The sequence below is a fragment of the Apium graveolens genome, chromosome 2 (assembly GCF_009905375.1).
Source record: "Apium graveolens cultivar Ventura chromosome 2, ASM990537v1, whole genome shotgun sequence".
In the NCBI taxonomy this organism is placed as follows: domain Eukaryota; kingdom Viridiplantae; phylum Streptophyta; class Magnoliopsida; order Apiales; family Apiaceae; genus Apium; species Apium graveolens.
The window spans coordinates 5,820,287-5,838,043 of record NC_133648.1 but is presented as its reverse complement, the minus strand read 5'-3'; the positions used below and the strand labels follow the sequence as shown (position 1 = coordinate 5,838,043).

General features: G+C 32.7%; 3 protein-coding genes across 10 annotated transcripts; all 3 read right to left on the bottom strand.

The window, feature by feature from the left end:
• Nucleotides 1–32: 32 nt before the first annotated feature.
• On the bottom strand, nt 33–3,132 carry LOC141706799 (deSI-like protein At4g17486). 3 transcript variants are annotated; one of them, XM_074509633.1, is made up of 5 exons: nt 2,804–3,132; nt 1,883–2,021; nt 1,566–1,780; nt 822–1,109; nt 33–481 (listed from the first exon to the last, which is right to left on the bottom strand). In XM_074509633.1, the coding sequence occupies exons 3-5, from the start codon at nt 1,774–1,776 to the stop codon at nt 249–251; spliced, it is 732 nt and encodes a 243-aa protein (XP_074365734.1). In that variant the 5' UTR covers nt 1,777–1,780; nt 1,883–2,021; nt 2,804–3,132; the 3' UTR covers nt 33–248. The 3 variants fall into 3 exon arrangements, with proteins under 3 accessions (XP_074365734.1, XP_074365736.1, XP_074365735.1); XM_074509635.1 differs by lacking the exon at nt 1,883–2,021 and having other exon boundaries at nt 1,566–1,809; XM_074509634.1 differs by lacking the exon at nt 1,883–2,021.
• Nucleotides 3,133–5,446: 2,314 nt separating this feature from the next.
• On the bottom strand, nt 5,447–9,802 carry LOC141706796 (J domain-containing protein required for chloroplast accumulation response 1-like). Of its 4 annotated transcripts, XR_012568897.1 has the most exons (10): nt 9,156–9,802; nt 8,137–8,672; nt 7,655–8,055; nt 7,406–7,511; nt 7,216–7,283; nt 6,938–7,003; nt 6,785–6,862; nt 6,471–6,647; nt 5,906–6,041; nt 5,447–5,533 (listed from the first exon to the last, which is right to left on the bottom strand). XR_012568897.1 is itself a non-coding variant. In XM_074509627.1 (9 exons), exons 1-9 carry the CDS (start codon nt 9,548–9,550, stop codon nt 6,003–6,005), a joined length of 1,866 nt encoding a protein of 621 aa, XP_074365728.1. In that variant the 5' UTR covers nt 9,551–9,802; the 3' UTR covers nt 5,798–6,002. The 4 variants fall into 4 exon arrangements, 3 of the variants coding, with proteins under 3 accessions (XP_074365728.1, XP_074365729.1, XP_074365730.1); XM_074509627.1 differs by lacking the exon at nt 5,447–5,533 and having other exon boundaries at nt 5,798–6,041; XM_074509628.1 differs by lacking the exon at nt 5,447–5,533 and having other exon boundaries at nt 5,798–6,041; nt 6,938–7,000; nt 9,156–9,801.
• Nucleotides 9,803–12,851: 3,049 nt separating this feature from the next.
• On the bottom strand, nt 12,852–17,007 carry LOC141706795 (putative protein phosphatase 2C 55). 3 transcript variants are annotated; one of them, XM_074509623.1, is made up of 5 exons: nt 16,771–17,007; nt 14,879–15,803; nt 14,284–14,608; nt 13,495–13,644; nt 12,852–13,373 (listed from the first exon to the last, which is right to left on the bottom strand). In XM_074509623.1, exons 2-5 carry the CDS (start codon nt 15,640–15,642, stop codon nt 13,077–13,079), a joined length of 1,536 nt encoding a protein of 511 aa, XP_074365724.1. In that variant the 5' UTR covers nt 15,643–15,803; nt 16,771–17,007; the 3' UTR covers nt 12,852–13,076. The 3 variants fall into 3 exon arrangements, with proteins under 3 accessions (XP_074365724.1, XP_074365726.1, XP_074365727.1); XM_074509625.1 differs by having other exon boundaries at nt 14,879–15,701; XM_074509626.1 differs by having other exon boundaries at nt 14,879–15,684.
• Nucleotides 17,008–17,757: the final 750 nt, after the last annotated feature.

Sequence of the window (17,757 nt, the reverse complement as noted above, 5' to 3'; positions counted from 1 at the left end):
AAAGATTTTCCTTTGTAATATAAAGGAAGGCGTATCAAATTCAACCTTTTGATATCATTACAAATTCAAATGTTCAATGTTTGGGAATAAGAGAAGAATATGATGGCTGGTGGTGAATCTACATACCTTTCCAATGCCTACATAAGTAACAAAATGCAATTTTACAGACACATATCTGATATCCCTATTTGAACTAAAATTTGTGAAACACAACTTTGAGCATAAAGTTCTTCCATCTTACATTTCTTTCAGAAAACCTTATCAGACCTACTTAATTCCCATGGTGGTAAGCAGCTTTTCAAGGGTGACTGCATAAACAATGAAGACGATGATAACTGTTTCTGCCTTGTTGAGACAGAAGAGAGGCAACTACTGAAGTTACTTCTCAGCCTCTTCTTGTCACTATCATATGCTTGGTAATCGGGATTTTCCACTGGAGATACTCGAAGGGCATCAGGTAGCACGCAGTTGAAGATTGAACCTGGGGAAAACAGATTAGAATTACAAATATCACAATATTGCTGAATAGGACTTTTTAGGCCTGAATGCAAGGCACTAAAAAATTACTAGTATTTGCCTAAAACAATGTTACAAGTTCTAAAAGACCTGAGGGAGCTATACTCCTATACCCTTCTATTTGGTATGAACAAGGGAAAGATGGGCTCTTTATTTTTAAAAAAGGCCAATACATTGAAATCGACTTAAACTTCTAGGGGAGAATAATCAGACATGATCTGCTGAAAGTATCAATATAACGATACAGCACGGTAATAATCCGAATACTTTGAGGCATTGAGGACCAAGAGTAAAAGTAAATATACCTATTTTTGCAAGTCGATTCACCCATTTGGGAATATGTTTCCCTGTCAACTTGAAACAGATGTCTTCACAGAAATGATTGCAGTTCTTGGCAATCAAGTGATACGTATCACCATTATAGCTTGCCGAGTGATGATATGTGAATTCCCTAACTTGATCACGATTCAAACATGTAGTCCCAATAAAGATCGACTTCCTAAACTTGAAACCCGGGCATTGCCGGGGCTCAACCTCAAAGACACCACTGGTCGGATAGTCATGTGCACCAAATGCATACTCTATACCATGAACTGTCAAACAAATAATATGTAAGATTAATCAGACTGCAATTGGAAATAGAAAACATGTGCATAAATAATATCAAATGTGTGCTTCTTTTTTTTACCCATATTTTTGTCATATATAGAACCAAATGCTCGTATTCATACATCTATAGAGTATAGACATACGAGAGCGTGCAAATTATAATAATATCTGGTGTAGACATTTAAAAAGTAGACAAATTTGAGATGTCAAATATTCATCTCGTGGACAATAGTAGTTGCCTCGAGTAGAAAAAATTGTTTTTTGTTTACGTGATCTTTTTCAACGATGTAGACTTGGTAGAAATAATCCAGCAAAAAGTTAACTGATGAAACTGTGGTATGTGATAGCCTGACAGGTAGCTCCACAAGAAATGTAGAGACGGTTCATAATAGCAATTTTTTCAATTCATAGTAGAGTCAATGACAAAGTTACCAGCCTACCTTCCACACCAGAGTGAAAAATACCAACGCCAGCCCAATATGCATAGCCATTCATAGGCGTCAAGTCATATACGTTAAGATAAACTGGTGTAGTCCCAGAATGATGACTGGTTGACTTCATTTTGGTTAAGTGACAAAAACGTGCAACGGATTTTCCTTCCAAGCGAAGAGGTACTACTGCCTTCCATCCTTTCTTTAATCCCAATTTCATGGCACTTCCAGTAACGACCAAGTAGAAGTCAGTCTATAAGCAGTGGCAGTCAAATCACAGCAGAAGTTTACGAGGATGAGATCAATTTTCTTAATTAGAAATCTACCCCAATGAGAAAAGCAAAAAAAATGATAGTCCTCCTAGTAAAGCAAGTTGGTCTCGACTCCTGAGTTTTATAAATTACAAAACGAACAAAGCTTGAAGACTTTCAGTAGCCATGTAACACGACACCAGAAACAAGACACCTACATCATATTACAAAGATTCATACAATGTAACAGGTTAGATTTTAAAAGAATGAAAAGAAGGTAGTATAGATCAATAATGTTAAAACACTCATAAACCCTGATGTTTTCGTTCATACATTTCAATGCTGATACTGATATTTAGATGTACCACCAATAACTAAGGTTCACTTGTTATAGTACTTGCCTACTAGCACAAATTTTACCATTTATGAGTTCATTTAGATAACTAAGGTTCATCAAATAAATCAAAAGTCACCCAGGTTGTAATTAACCTACAACTTATTCTCAAGTTTACAACATACTACGGATCAAGGGACATCCTAGTGGTAAAGGCGCATTCCCGGTGTTGAGATGAACTTTGGTTCAATCATCATATCCCCCTCCCCCCTCCCTGTGAAAAGACTCAGTACAAAGATTTATGCCATAATTACAAATTATACTCATATCAAACCAAGAAAACAATTTCGCAAACATGCAGAATGATAAAAATGACAAGTCTACAAAAATCTACCAAGAGATTCAGCAAAACACATCATCACCATTTCACCAAGTCTTTCAACAGCTTAAACAACATAAATTCAATAAAAACGATCAAGAACAGAGACTAACATCAAATTTCAAGTCCAAAACAGACATAACTAACTGATAATACAATTCTTTTTAATGAAACAAATTTGAAACAGAAACAACTTGTAGAACACTAGACTACAAACAAACATGTGTGAAAGCTACAAGTCCCAAGAAAGAAACTTAAAGACAAAACAGAACAAAACACTTACACATAAAGCCCAAATCCTGGTCCAAAAACAAAAAGCAGAAAATCCCACCTCAGCAAAGACAAGAATCACCAGGTACAACAAAACCCTGTTGTCTGTAGACTACATATAGAGTTAAGGTCTGTATGAATGTATTAACAAGTCATTATCATTTTCTTGAAATACACAAAAGTAACTTCCTGGCAAGAAAATGATATCAGGAGTTAAAGAAATTAAAGTTGAAAAGGGTAAGAGAAAGAAGGAGAGTTAAAGAAGGGGAAGCTTCAGGTTCTCCAAATTGTAGAAGTTATTAAGGCAAAACTGCCACCCTCTTCTCCACTGCTCATCTGTTGTTTGTCCTTTTTTTTTTTACATAAATATTAGAACTCTTTTTCTAAACATATATATTAAATGAGAAAAAAATAACCCTAAATCAGTGTTGTAAAAATCGGGAATCGGGAAAAATCGGTCGAATTCCCGATTTGTTATTAATTAAAAATCGGGATTTAATCGGAGTAAAAATCGGATGTTTTATAATATTAAATTATATTTAATATATTATTATGATTATATTAGTTATTTTTATTAATAAATATATATGTATTATATTATATTTTCTAAAAATATTCATATTTAAATTAATATAGTATTTAATTTTAATAAATAATTATATATACTCGAATAAAGGAAAATTTACAAGAATTAATCGGATTTCAGAAACCGAATCGATCGGATACTTTGCACGGGATTAATCGAGAATTAATAGGTTGAATACTTGAATCGGAGATTTTTAGAACACTAGCCTAAATACAATTTTTTTCATATTATATGTATTTTTTTTTTATAAATATGACTTATAGACTTATAAAGAGTATAAACAAAGGTCGAATCGGTATCTATGAATTATGATACACTTATATTTACAATAAAAGACGATGGGTTTATAAAAGTAAAACATATATGGTAATTGAGATGCACTTTCTTACGATTTAATAACTATTATTGAGCATTAACATTTATTATTTGAAAAGATCAAATTAAAATTGAGTTCATTTGCATTCGTCGCCTTAATTTATTATATTTGATTTGCAATATTTACGAGCTCAAAGCTTAGCTTATTATATTCGCGAATTATGTGAATAATTTTTAATTTTACTTAACGTTTAAAAATTTGAAATTTGCTACCATGACTAATTTTAAATTATAATAAATAATATTATCGTTTGCTTTCTCCGAGAAAATAAACTATTATCTACTGCATCTGCTATTCACAAAGTCATAAAGATAAATGTAATGAATTATAATTATACATGGTAAAATGAGTCTGTATACGAAAAATCAAATCGAAATTCATGAAATCGAAATTCAATTCGAGATCTGAATCATAGAATTCGATAATTATCCGAAAATCAAATTAAATTGATCCTAAAATTACCCAAATCGAAAATTTGATCGAAAATGATCCAAAATACTAGATCCGATTATAAATTGAAATCAGACATAAGATCTGAAATAAGCAAAATCAATACTTAAAAGTATTTTGTGTTCGTGATATTATAATTATTTAATCATAATATTTTGTAAAAGTAAATTATATAATATTAAAAGTAATACTTTTAATAAAAATATATTTTTTAAGTCTCACAAAATAAAAATATTAAATAAGTTATAATCCGAAAATATCCGAATCGAATTTAATCCGAACCGAATTTTGTCTGATTTTTATCCGAATTTCATCTACTTTTAATCCGAATTAGACCCGAACTGAATCACATTCGATCCGATCCAATCCGATCCGAATGATCTCAAGTTATATATGATAATTCGATAATAGAACCGATCTGAAATTAATCCGATCCAAACTGATTCGATAATCCGCTTTGCCGGGTCTAATTATAATCATAATTTTCAAACATTATCCATAAAATTTTAGCTAGAATGAATTGAAAGTTTAAAAATGAAAGGTGCAGATGCGTTGAATTGACAGGTGTGCCATGGAAAAATACAGCTTGCCTGTTGTACCTGGCGGCCTTGTTTTTAATAAATGAGTCCTCAACTGTTTTAGTTTTAAATTTAATGCATCATTTAATTAATAAGCACCAAAAGTGCAAAACAAACTTAAAGAAATCCAATGATGTTGTAAGCTGTTTCTCAACCACACGACCACCAACAGTTTTGTGTTGCTGACAGGCAATCTGATAAATATCTACAATAATACACAGCTGATACAATATCTCAATCGTGACGGAACCAGAATTTCAAAAGAGTTGGCCGTCCTTGTTCAGCAATATAATTTTACAAGTCCCTCAATCCCCTCATTTCTTTACATTGGGGGCGGGGTTCGGCACACACTTTAATGCTCTTATTAAATGTAGTTGCATAATGTTTTTTTTAAATTTTTTTCCTATAAAAAAATATAGTGTTCAAATTTTTATACAGAAAAAGAAAATTTTAAAAATGAATTTTGAAACTATACTTTATAGTTGTCTTAAAATGCGTGTCAACTGTCAAGTATGTGAAAAAAATGTAAAAAAATGAGAGAGACGGAGATAGAAGTTAATATGATTTTTTCAACGGTGACGGAACCAAAATCTCAAAAGAGCTCGGTAGCCTAGTTCAGTCACTCGTTAGCAATGAATTTATAGATTTTGACTACTTGTTAAAGAATGCACTACTTTGAAATTATACCAGAAATGTCCAAGAAGTCCACTATTGATCATATATATATAGTGTACATGACTAAAGTGATATATAGTGTCGGTTTGGGAAATTTTAAAATAAGTAATAAATGGCTTAAAAGTGATAAGTAGATAATACTTATAAGTTAGTTAAGTGTTTGGTTAATTTTACTTATAAGTCAGAATTTTTATAACTTAAATGAACTAAAATAAATATTTTTTAAATATAATTATCTTAATTCATGATTTTTAAATTAACTTAACATTTAAAAACATAAATTTGAAAACTAAAATTAATAAAAAATTAAAAAACCATAATAAGTTGAGAAAAAGTACGTAATTACTAACATTCAACTTATAAGTTGGGTCGACAAACACTCATCGATAAGTACTTACGGGCTTATAAACCAATAAGCCACTAAATTAGTGGTTGCCAAACAGGCCCATAAACAAGATACTACACTGTAAAATGTATCATTATGAATGGTGTGTGTGTGTGAATATGCACAATCAGATTGATTTTTACTCGTCCACTTTCCGAGCAGTCATAATGGATCAAGTGTATTGAAGTGATCCCATGCTTCCTGTAAAAAGTAGAACAATTTCTAGTTATGAAATGTCTAGGTTTCTTACTGACTTCAATAGCATATTTCTAGTTCTTATAGCATTTTCAAAGCTTCATTTTGTGATTTTGTCACTATATATTCTTATAGCACTCTGATAGTCCAATCAAAGTTTCTGGTATGTGCAGCATGATCCGATACTATCGACATGACTGCACAAAGGGTAACTACCATTTGATAAGATCTTGTCACCTATAATTCACTGATCTGTCGATAACTTGAAAAGATTTAGGAAGATCAAAGTTAAAAGATGATTTCGAGTCTCCAGAAGGCAATATGTTAAAGCTGTACACAGTGTTTTCGAGTTATTTGATCCTCTTTAAAACAAAATGGTAGAGCTCTTATTTTGATAAATACCAGCACTATGTAGTAATAAGTAGATTCAAATACCTGTAAAATATCGAAAACTCTTTCTGCAATGTATTTTTGATGAGAATCAGCACCCTTCTGCTGTAGTTTATCAGGGTGCAGACACAGCATAGCTTTCTGGTATGATTTCTTCACTGCATTTAATTCAATTATGTCCACAAGAGGCACTGGCTTCCATCCACTCTCTTCCCAAAGAACCTGAGTATGAATATAAGTATTCGTTTTAGCCTAAAATTTAATGAATTAAGACAATGTCATTGAATTTCAAGTACACTCGACCTTTATGTCTATGAATCCTATGAGGAATTTATAGACATTAAAGATCACAAACTTACATATTGAAGAGTTGAGATTAAAGAGCGGATATTTCCTTCCTTTCCCGTTGACCACTTAAGAACTTCAGCATCTAAAGCCTGCATTATATACTCAGTGAGTGAACTGTTGTGTAATTGTGTTATATGAAAGCACTCAGACACAGAAGAAAATACATTAGCCTTGTTATCTTCACTTATTGGCAGATGCTCGACCTGATTTTCCAATACATCTTGCATCTGCTTTATCATATTTTAGACTAACTTCAGAAGAGAAAAATATACTTCTGTTTGATAATCAAACATATAGAAGAAATTTCTATGAAGTACATCAGTCTGTGAGATATGTTGACAGCAATCACATACAGTTATATATAGGATTACGCAGTAAATGTGGAACATCTAAAAGCAGAATCTTATGAAAAACTGCACAACTAGTATGTAAGAGGACGTACCATTTTTCTCTCGCGGAAGTGGTCTTCTATTTTGTCAGCTTTAACTTCTGAATCATCAGGGATTGACTCTAATAAGAAAGCACCCAAATTTTTACAAATTAAACCTTTTGCAAGTTTGGTAAATTGAAATCATAACATCACGAGTGATTAAATTTTGACGTTTTTAAGTTAATCTCTTTGATCAACTTACCAGAACATGGTGAAGCGTCATTCTGAAGGGAAGAATTTTCAGTAGTTGTGAAGAATGTGGACTTCACTGGAGAATTACTCTCTGGCTGTTCAACATTTTCATCCAGCTAAAAGTACAGAAGAGTGGATCAAGCTGAATTATCAAAAATATTATCGAAGAAGAGTATGTTGTCAATTAATTAAGAAAATTTCAAACTGAATATTTTTAGGGGAACAGGCTGCTGGTATGTCTAAATTGTAACCTAGTTACCTCAAAGAGCGCATCTAGCACTGTGTCTAAGTTGGACAACTGCATCACAGCATCGATATTGGATGTGCTAAGACTTGAGCTATCAACCCGTATACAATTAACTTTTCCCTCCGATCTAAAATTCTGATTTCCACAATCAAAGTTACTTTTGGGCTTTGAATTATTTTCTTGATTAAACTTTTTAACAAAGTCTTTGACCTTTCCCCTAACTCCACTTCTCTTGGCATTTCCTTCTGGAATGTTCGATGATCTCTGATTGCTGCCCTTGTTTACTTCAGTACTTTCTGAATCAGTTTTTTTCTCACCATATCTCTTTACTTTATTACTGGTGCCATCATTTGAACCAAACACTTTAGTTGCTTTCACCTTCCTACCTGTCTTCAAAGTAGTATCTTTATCATCTGCACATGAAATCTGAATAAGTTGATTTAATATATAGAAATTACAATTGTTTGCAAATTCCTGGTTAAAACCTGCATTACCTTGTGCTTCCATGTTATCTTGTAGAAAAGAATGTAAAGTCTTAGCAACTGGTTTGGGGGTTTCTTCAGTCACCATAGAGACCTCTTTTCTGGTTTTCTCAGACTTGCTTATTTCACGTAGATATCTAGGATTCTCATCGACTTTTAAACCAATCCAATCTGGAGAAGGCATCGCTATAGGTACTTCTCCGCCTGCCCATTTGTATATGGAGAAGTGAGAATCTTCTATATCATTTGGAGCTTCTGTATAATCTGAATCGCTTTTTGGTTCCATCCTTAAGCCTATTTCATCAGACTTGGTCATGTATGATGTTTCCTTATTTCCTGGATATACTTCAGTTGACAACGGTCCTGGACAATTAGATTGCTGAACATTACTTGTCAAATCATGTCCTGACTCACCTTGGCTTGAGAATCTAGATATAGAATATTTTGAGGAACTTATTCCATTTGAAGTATCTTCTTTCTTCTTAAAACTGCTGGTGGACGCTAATGTTGGATTATTAACATCTTTGTTCAATGTTGCAGAAGGATGGCTGGAAAGGCCAGAAACAGTTTAAGGTATCAATGAACTAAAAGCTGCATATGAAATGCAAATAGAAGAGAATACAATACTCATGTGGCAGATAACAAGAGCAGAGATGATAATTAATATTATAAATCATAGATTATGTGTTGATGCAGGGACATATAATCTGTAATATGGATATTTGTTATATTACACAGAGAAATGATAGCTAAAAGGTCAGCCAGAAGAATTAGAATTTATATGAAAAATTCTCGATTCTAAAATTCGAGCTGGAGTTGAAGTAAAAAGCTAAACACAAGGTACCTAGTTCTAAATGTGAAATAAGATAAATAGTTTTAGCTCTCATGCAGACGTTTGTGAACAGTGAACATGTAAAAAATTCAGGGAGCTGAACTCGAAGCTGCAGATATTTGGATAATTGTTCTATAAAACCATACCAAACTTAGAGAGTAGCGCAACTAAGTAGTCTGTGTTGTTTGATCAAAGGTACCTTAATCGAGCAGAAACTGAAGTCCCAAACGGTTCATATGGGCCCATAATGGCTGAGCCAGCGCCAGAGCCGGACCTAGATTTGACACCCTGGAATATGTCATCAAAAAAATCATTCCTCTGATGTGTCCTCCTACTGACACTACTTCCTCTTTCCCCAAATACTGGTTTTCCGCTACTCAAACTGCGAGACCTTGCAGTTTCCATAACATCCATTGCTCCATCTGAACTGTACCTTGTTGTCTCATGATATGAAAACCTCCTGGGAGGCCCTCCAAAAACATCTTTAAAATCAATATCATCTGAACTTGTAACTGGTGAACCGCTACTCCCTTCTACTGATCTTCGCGCTGAGTAGTCCAGCAGTATATTGTCTCTTCGATTCTCCCTTTTCATCAAGATATTACCAAGATTTTCAAAAAATAAATATGGCGGGAAATTATCAGACTTCCTGCACAAATCTTAGAAATATCTCAAAAGGTCATGATTAATACTAGAATCTCGGTCTGTACCAACTGCAAATACTTTTGAAGTCCTGATACTCGAAGATTTTGCTAATCGGATTATACATTCAGTTAACAGATTAAGGGCTAGAGACGAAGAATTTGAAGCCACAGAATGGAAGTAGGGACCAAGAGAATCTGAAGTTAGGATAAGAGTACTATTATTCTCAGTAAACAACAAAAAGAGAGTCATTGGATTAGTATGTCCTAATAACTAATTTCTATTTTCTCTTGGCGCCAGTTATTCCGATTTCTTGTGATAATAGTCATAATAGTCCTATCAGTTTTCTATAAAGATTGTGATGGACTAATTTTATTGTCTCTTATACTCTGCAGTCTACATCCAGAAATCAGCACAGAATATAAACAGTGGACTGAACATATTGTCACCAGTATCCTGATATAATTTCGACAGGGACTTTCAGAAAAAACCCCACTAAATTCTAAATCTTATCAAAACTCGAATAATTTGCTGTAAACATGTCCTAGTAAAATCAAATTGCAAACTATATCATCAAATTAAACTTTTATAACCAGTTAATGTGTCAGCGTGCACAATGCTCTCGTATCAGCATAACAACGCAGATACTTAATCATCCAAACATTACTTGCAATTGCTAAATATCAGCTTTAGAATCTCCCTATTGCAGTACAAAAACATAGTGATTGAAAATCAAGTACAAAAGTAGTCCTTATCTTTAGAAATACAATATAAACTATTCCGAAATTCAAATTAGGATTCCCCAAAGAGACTGCACTTGTTGCAGGACAGCTTCTTTGCACTAAGAACCCTTTCTTTAATTGCTTTTGGCATCTGGTTCACCTAAAAATACATCAAAAATCAAGAGTCAGCCAAGTTCAGAGTTCAAAATCAACGGACATTATTAGGGAGCATACAACAAGCATATGTTACAGCATAGTATTATTCGGCAGTACATGTAAACTAGGTTTTTGGTATGAATGAATGAGGTCACATATTTTCCGCGTGTAACCTAGGTTTTTTTGGTATGAATGAATTAATTACTACTCCCTCCGTTCCCCCGGATTCTTTACCTACTTTTCCGCACGCATTTTAAGGCTACTATAAAATATGGTTCTATAATTTATTTTTAGAATTTTCTTACTTTGTATAAAAGTTTAAACATTATATTTTTATTTAAAAGAATAAATATTTAAAATTATTTAGGAAACCATGTTTTACAGGAGCCTTGAAATGTGTGTCGATTTCCCATCCCAACGTAAACTTCCCGGTGGGACTGAGGGAGTATGATATAATATGATATAACATGCGCTTGTCGTGGATCATCCACCTACTATTATAAGTATCCGCAAAATAACCAATTACAAAGGAACATAGTTGATGTGATAACTAATTCTCATAATGTGATTGGGTTAAAAAAATATAACAAGTAGAGAAATGAACCTTTTGGATGGTGTTTTTGAAGCAAGCTTTGTGTTCATCCACCGAAGCATGAACAAACACATTGAAACGATCCACCACATTCTCGAAAATTGTCGATGCTTCTTGTTTCTTCCTGTAACATGAACTAGAAGCTGGTGCAGCTTCATTCAGCAGTAGTAGGCATCTGTTGTGTTTTCGTCGACATTCTTAGATTTCCTGAAAATAAAAAATTCGATAAAGCACTTAGTTCAACAATACATTGTAATTAATTAAATCTCGACGAGATTAAATCGACAACATAAACGACAAAATATATTGAAAAGACGGAGATCGAAAACTTACTGAAATCCCAGCAGCTATGTATGTAATGTTAGTGATTGCAAAGACTTTGGATTAAAAACAAGGGCACGAGTGAGTTTATATAGAGGCTAAAAATTGGACAATAGGACTTGTGAGACAAGAAAGCACAAGGGACAATTTTAATACAGGAAATGATGTCGTTTTGTAGCTTTTTTTTCCCGGTGTAAGTAATTTTATAAGGGGTTAAGTATCAAGTAGGTCATTTGTTGCGTCCAAATGTATCAGTTGAGTCAATAATTATAAAACTGACTCTAATGCGTCACTCATTTGAGAATTTGTATCAAAAGTATCACTCTATCGTTAGTCGAAATTCTTAAAAGTATTACTCCCTCCGTCCCAATTTATCTGTCCTGTATGACTTTTTGTGGTCAAATTGACTCAACTTTGACTGTAAATTAAACATTAATATTTCATTATTTTGAAAATTCGAAAAATACGTATTAAAGTAGATTACGTGTACTTTCTAATAATATAATTTTTATAATTTTTTTCGATTATATACTATATGAAATTTTCAGTCAAAATTGGGTCAGTTTGACCGCAAAAAGTCAAACATGACAGATAAATTGGGACCGAGGGAGTATATAATAAGTTTCGCACATTTTTTATGAATGATATTACATCCAAATGAAAGATTTTGAGTTATAATATTTTAGATAATATTTTAAATTTTTTAAAAATTTATCTACTATTTATTTTTATTTAAATAAAATAAAACAATCAAAAAATTAAAAATAAATAGTTGATAAAATTTTAAAAATCTAACAATATTATCTAAAATAGTAGAACTCGGAACCTTTCATTTGGATGTAATATTGTTCATAAAAAATGTGCGAAACTCAATATATAATACTTTTAAGAATTTCGACTAACGATAGAGTGATTTTTTTCATACAAATTTTTAAATGAGTGACTCATTTGAGTCAGTTTTGTAATCAGACGCGGCAAGTGACCTATGACATTTAACCCATTTTATAAGTTCAGGCGGTAGAATAGTCTAGCGGATAAATAATAATTAATTTATTTAGGAAATAAAAAAGATTTATTTTATTGTTAAAACTGAATTATTATATTATTACTAAATCATTAATATTTGAACGTCAAAGTAAAACTAGTACACGGGCAAATATTCCGTATTGTTATAATCGGGATAGTGACATTTAGTGTTTTTTTGACAAATATGATTTTACATTTATAAATCTGTTACAAAAAATTCGTCATGCCAGAACCTCTCAATTTGTTATTTCAAATAAATAAGGATATCAAAAAATGAAAACAAAATTTTGGTACAATCAAAATAATATTTAAGACACAATATTAATGAAAGGAGTAAAGTAGTCATATTACTTTGGCAAATAGTTTTTTTTCTTGTTATTCTGGTACTAGAAATTCTAAAATCATTTCAAGTAAATTGCTGCGTACCAAAGAATAATGCACCAAAAAGTTTAGTCCGGCCTTTATTACCAGGAAACTGTACAAAAAGCTAACAAACTCGTGTTTTTTTCCGAGCTAACAAGTGTAGCCGATAAAAATGTTTGGCAAACATTTTCAACAAATCGAATAACTGACAAGTTTATTCAAGCTAATCATACAAATCTCATTTTCAGGAAGGCATGTTTTGGGATGTGTGAGCGCGAGAAAGAATGAGCAAAAGGTGTTATTTAGCATCAGTCTTGGTTATGTATGAAACGACGACAGTTATGTCATCGAGTTTTCCACCATAGTAGCGAAATCCAGCTTCTTGGGCTGCAGAGGAAAATGGTGTCTGTCGATTCTTATCCTGTGCTCTTTGGCGTGCCAATGCTGCTATCTTTTGAGCTGTTACTTGAGGACCAAAACCAGCTCTCACAGCATGCACTACCACAGCAGTAATATCGTTGTTGTACAAGTTATCAAATAGCCCGTCTGTGCCAGCAATTATGACATCTCCAGCAGCGACAGGCACGGTAATCACCTGCAACATTTGTATCTCTGGTTAGCTTTGATTAAAATGTGTAGTACTGCAAAAACATAAAGAACTCTACCGTCGTATTCAAGTCTAGCTAGTGATATTGGAATGGCTTGCAACAACTAACCTCACCAGAGCTAGGCAAATCACCATCACTACCATTCTCCAGTTGATATGTGAAATTGAAATCATGCTGTTGCGCAGTGGACCGGAAAATGGTGCATCCATCTCTTACCACCATAAACCCACTATCACCTAAATTAATGGCATGGATACCCTGCATGTAGAGGCAAAATGAATTCTATTCTCTGGTATAATTTAAATATTTTATTTGCAGTTACTTGAAATCTTAACTTAACCAGAAGTCCAAAAAACTTGGAGATTAACCAAAAAGGTATAAAGAATCTATTATCTTTCTATCTATATCTATATATTATATAATAGCACAGCTAGGGGGTTTCTGAGCCAATTTATTCAATGTGAAATGACAATAATTTCATCCAAAATGTAAAATGACCTTCTAACTTCTATCCTAATTATTTCATGTTAATATCTCCCTAATTATTTCATGTTAATATCTCTAAACATTAATATTTAATATTTATTAAGATATACTAATTGTTTTGTAATTAATACTTCTAAGTATACATACATATGATATTTTAAATAATATATATTACTTAAAAATATGATTAAAAACTCTATTGTTCTTTGTGAAGCTACAGGACCTCTGCAAATAATGGTATGCAAAAATAAAATGGTTCTCCCTCATCACAAGCCTACGAACACTTTAAAACTAATCTTACACGTATCTCTCTCGCAACAAAATACACTGTCTTTCACAGGAATGCTATTCTACAACAGATGAGGCTAGACCATGTTATATATTTATAATGTAAAAGCAGGATCAGTGTACCTGTCCCGTGAGAGCAATGATGCAAGCAGTTGAAGACCCTCTGGCTTTGGTGCTTGAGTATGCTTTCTCCAGGACCCGAGATGGGTCAATAGAACCCTTCGGTTCATCCTGAATTGCAGTTACCGAGTTTGACATAAGTTCTCGAGCATAAAGCCCTGCATTAACACCAAGATCAGCCCAGCCACCAACACCATCCGCCACGCCAATTGCTTGTTCATCCGAGCAGATAAAGTGAGCATCCTCCCCACCAGTTTCTTCTTTATCGGGATGGGGAAGATAACACGATCCTGAGTTTAGCTTCAATGATCCATCTGCTATGATTTTCCTGCAGTCAAACACAGATAACATAAAAAAATTACTTTTGTTATTAATTATCATTAATTATTCTATATCTGGATTGCATAATTAGCCTCCACAGGATCTTAGTACTTGAATAATGAAGATACACCCCTACGATACAGTACACTAATAGTAACATGTAAGGGTTGCTATAGTCCAAATCATCACCAGTAATCATAATTCATGATCTAAACAGCTTTTAACATCAAGAATTCAAAAAAAGAAATGTAAGAATTGAACATGATTAGAAACATACTGTTCAGAAGAATCAGCAGCACTCGCGACCTGTTCTTCTCTAACAGGGTTTTCAAAGGACACATCTGGAGCAGTCCCTGCGGAGAACGAAGCCGGTGCGGAGATGTGGAAGCTTCTCATGCCAAACCCCAATGCTGGATAAGAATTTCCACTACTCTTAACCGCATGATATGAAATGAATCCGTATAGAGAATGATTATTATTCGGTTCCTTATTTCTCAGTTTCATGCAGGCTTTTCTGCAATTGTCAAAACTTAGATTCCTGTAGGCAGTATTTGCATTATTTGTTTGCCGTAGTGGATGTCCGTGCTTGTATGTTACATTATGCACTGAACAGTCACCGATCAAAGCTCTGGAACTACTAATTGCCATAGGTGTCTTCTGAGAGTGAATATTGGGTGACAAATGACCAGGCTCAGTAAACAGGTGATCTACGTGATACCCACAGACTTGAAGGGAGGGCCCAGAAACAGATGGAATAGAAAATGTACGAGAGACAGCTCCAACAACTGAAATATTTTTTCTTCGGTTCCCCAAATGTAAAGTTGATTGAGCAGCAACAACAGTACCAGGCTCTAATAGCAGATTCAGGCTAGAAACACATGAGCTTGATACAGAACGCAACAGTCTAGAATTGCCAAATATTTTGCCTAGGCTAACACCGACTTCTACAGAATCCTGGATGCTTGCTTTTGGCCCAATAGAAGAATTTTTTATTCCCTGCCTGATGGCACCCCTCAGTGTAGAAAGATGAGGATTTGGCATCTTAGCCTCTTACACGAGTAATTGTCACTTGAACTGCTTTTTCTGAGACAACAAAATCACTAACAGAGTTTCCAATGAGTACTATCATAACGTTGAGTACATCAACGTATAAGACAGAATATAAGAACTTCTACTTGCCTCCCGCAAAGGAAGGTCGAAATCTGACATCCAAACACATAAGAGTAAAACCGGATGAGAAACAAAAATAAACCATATTAATTGAAAACTAAAGACAAAATTTCCAACAATGTTTAACAGAAACAATAAATAATTTTTTTTCTTGTGCAGTTCCTTAAGTATTATCTGATGAGGGGTGGGGGCAGATTTCGGGACAATTAGGGTTTATGGAAAAAATAATCTTGCAAGTGATTTTCAAAAATAACTCAATGGATAACAATATAACTAATCCTGCATCAATATGGTTCCATATACATTTGGACCGAGGCATTCTTTAGTTCTAATTCTTATTGTACTATTTATAAAAGCTATAAAAAGCACAGATTTAAGTTCGTCAAAGTAAACAGGTATTATAACCTAGGTACATAAATTAAACAAGTACAAGTAACATTTTAATCATGCGTTTATGCAAGTAAGAAGTGACAATATATTAAAAAGACATCTCCTTATCAACCACTAACATTATATTAAAGAACTCGATAGAAGTCATAATTACAATTTGAATGAACAATAATCCATACTAAAAACATCATTCACATTTCACATAACAATAACGCTTTTTTAAAGCACACCTACATCATCAAATTTCAACAGATATAACACTGTACCCCCTTCCAACAACTCACAAAATCGATATCTTTAGTTTCGAGAAATCCAACCTTCCTACAGTAAGTACCTATCTATCTATTCAACCAGCAGAACAACATTCAATCATGCAACTTCGAAACATTATACTTTTACGAATTAAAAAAAATAACTAGCATCACTACGCAAATGTAATCTTTTAGCATTTAATCACTAAAGATTGATAAAAACAACAAATTATAAAATTATGAACTAAGAACTACATATAACCACTAAAGATTGATTAAAACAGTGATATTAACAACAATCAACAAAAAAAGTGAACACCCAGAATCTATAAACAAAAGGGTCACTTAAAAATCTCACCTTTTTAATGAATTGAATCCTGGGCTTTGTTCTTGAAGTGATGCAAACCCTAAAATCAAATAATTGGGGTTTAATATATGAGAGAGAATCGAAAAGGGTCACCGAAAATATAGGTGAATTAAAAAGTAGGCTCTTAATTAAGTGATTTGGGGGCAGAGTTCATAGAGCAAACCCTAGAAAAATTGAAGTGATTGTTTATATAGAGAAAGTGGGAGAAGAGTCAAATTAGTTAAAGGGAGAGATGTATATATCATTATATGATTCCCTATTTGGAGGCTGATTCGGTTGGTTTGGTATATTGTATATTGTATTTTATTTCAATTAAAATAAATATTAGTTAAATAAATATGCATTAATATTAATTTTAAAAATTATTTTGGTTGGTTTAAATAGTTGGCCTTTTAAAAAAAATACCAAAATTCAAAAATATTTTTATAAAAATACTCTCACTTTTTAAATAAAAGTTGCAAATATATATTTTTTCAATTAATTTTTTTACAAAAATATATTTTTCTGTAATGTAATTCGATGCAACTGCACGTAACTCGATAGATTTCTCCAATTCCATTTAAGATGCAACTCGAATGCAATTAAAAAAAATTCAATGCAACTAGTAGCAAATTTGGTTAATTTTGATTGCACCGTATTTTTATAAATATTTTTAGAATGTATTAATGTATTTTTGATATTTTTATAAATACTAAAGTTGAAATAATAATGTGTTTATATTTATAGATATGCATAAGTTTTTTTTTTTGTAATTTTAAAATTTTAGAGATTTGTAGTTTTGCTTTCTTAAATGTATATATATTCATTCAATAGAATTGATAATTAGAGAAAAGTGTGATATAAAAATTAGCAAAAATTTATATTTGTTTTTACGATATCAATACATTTATACATTATTTATATACATCTATTTATGCCACAGTTTTAATATAAAAAGGTAAATAAATTCTAATAACTTTCATTTAACCCGCTCCATCA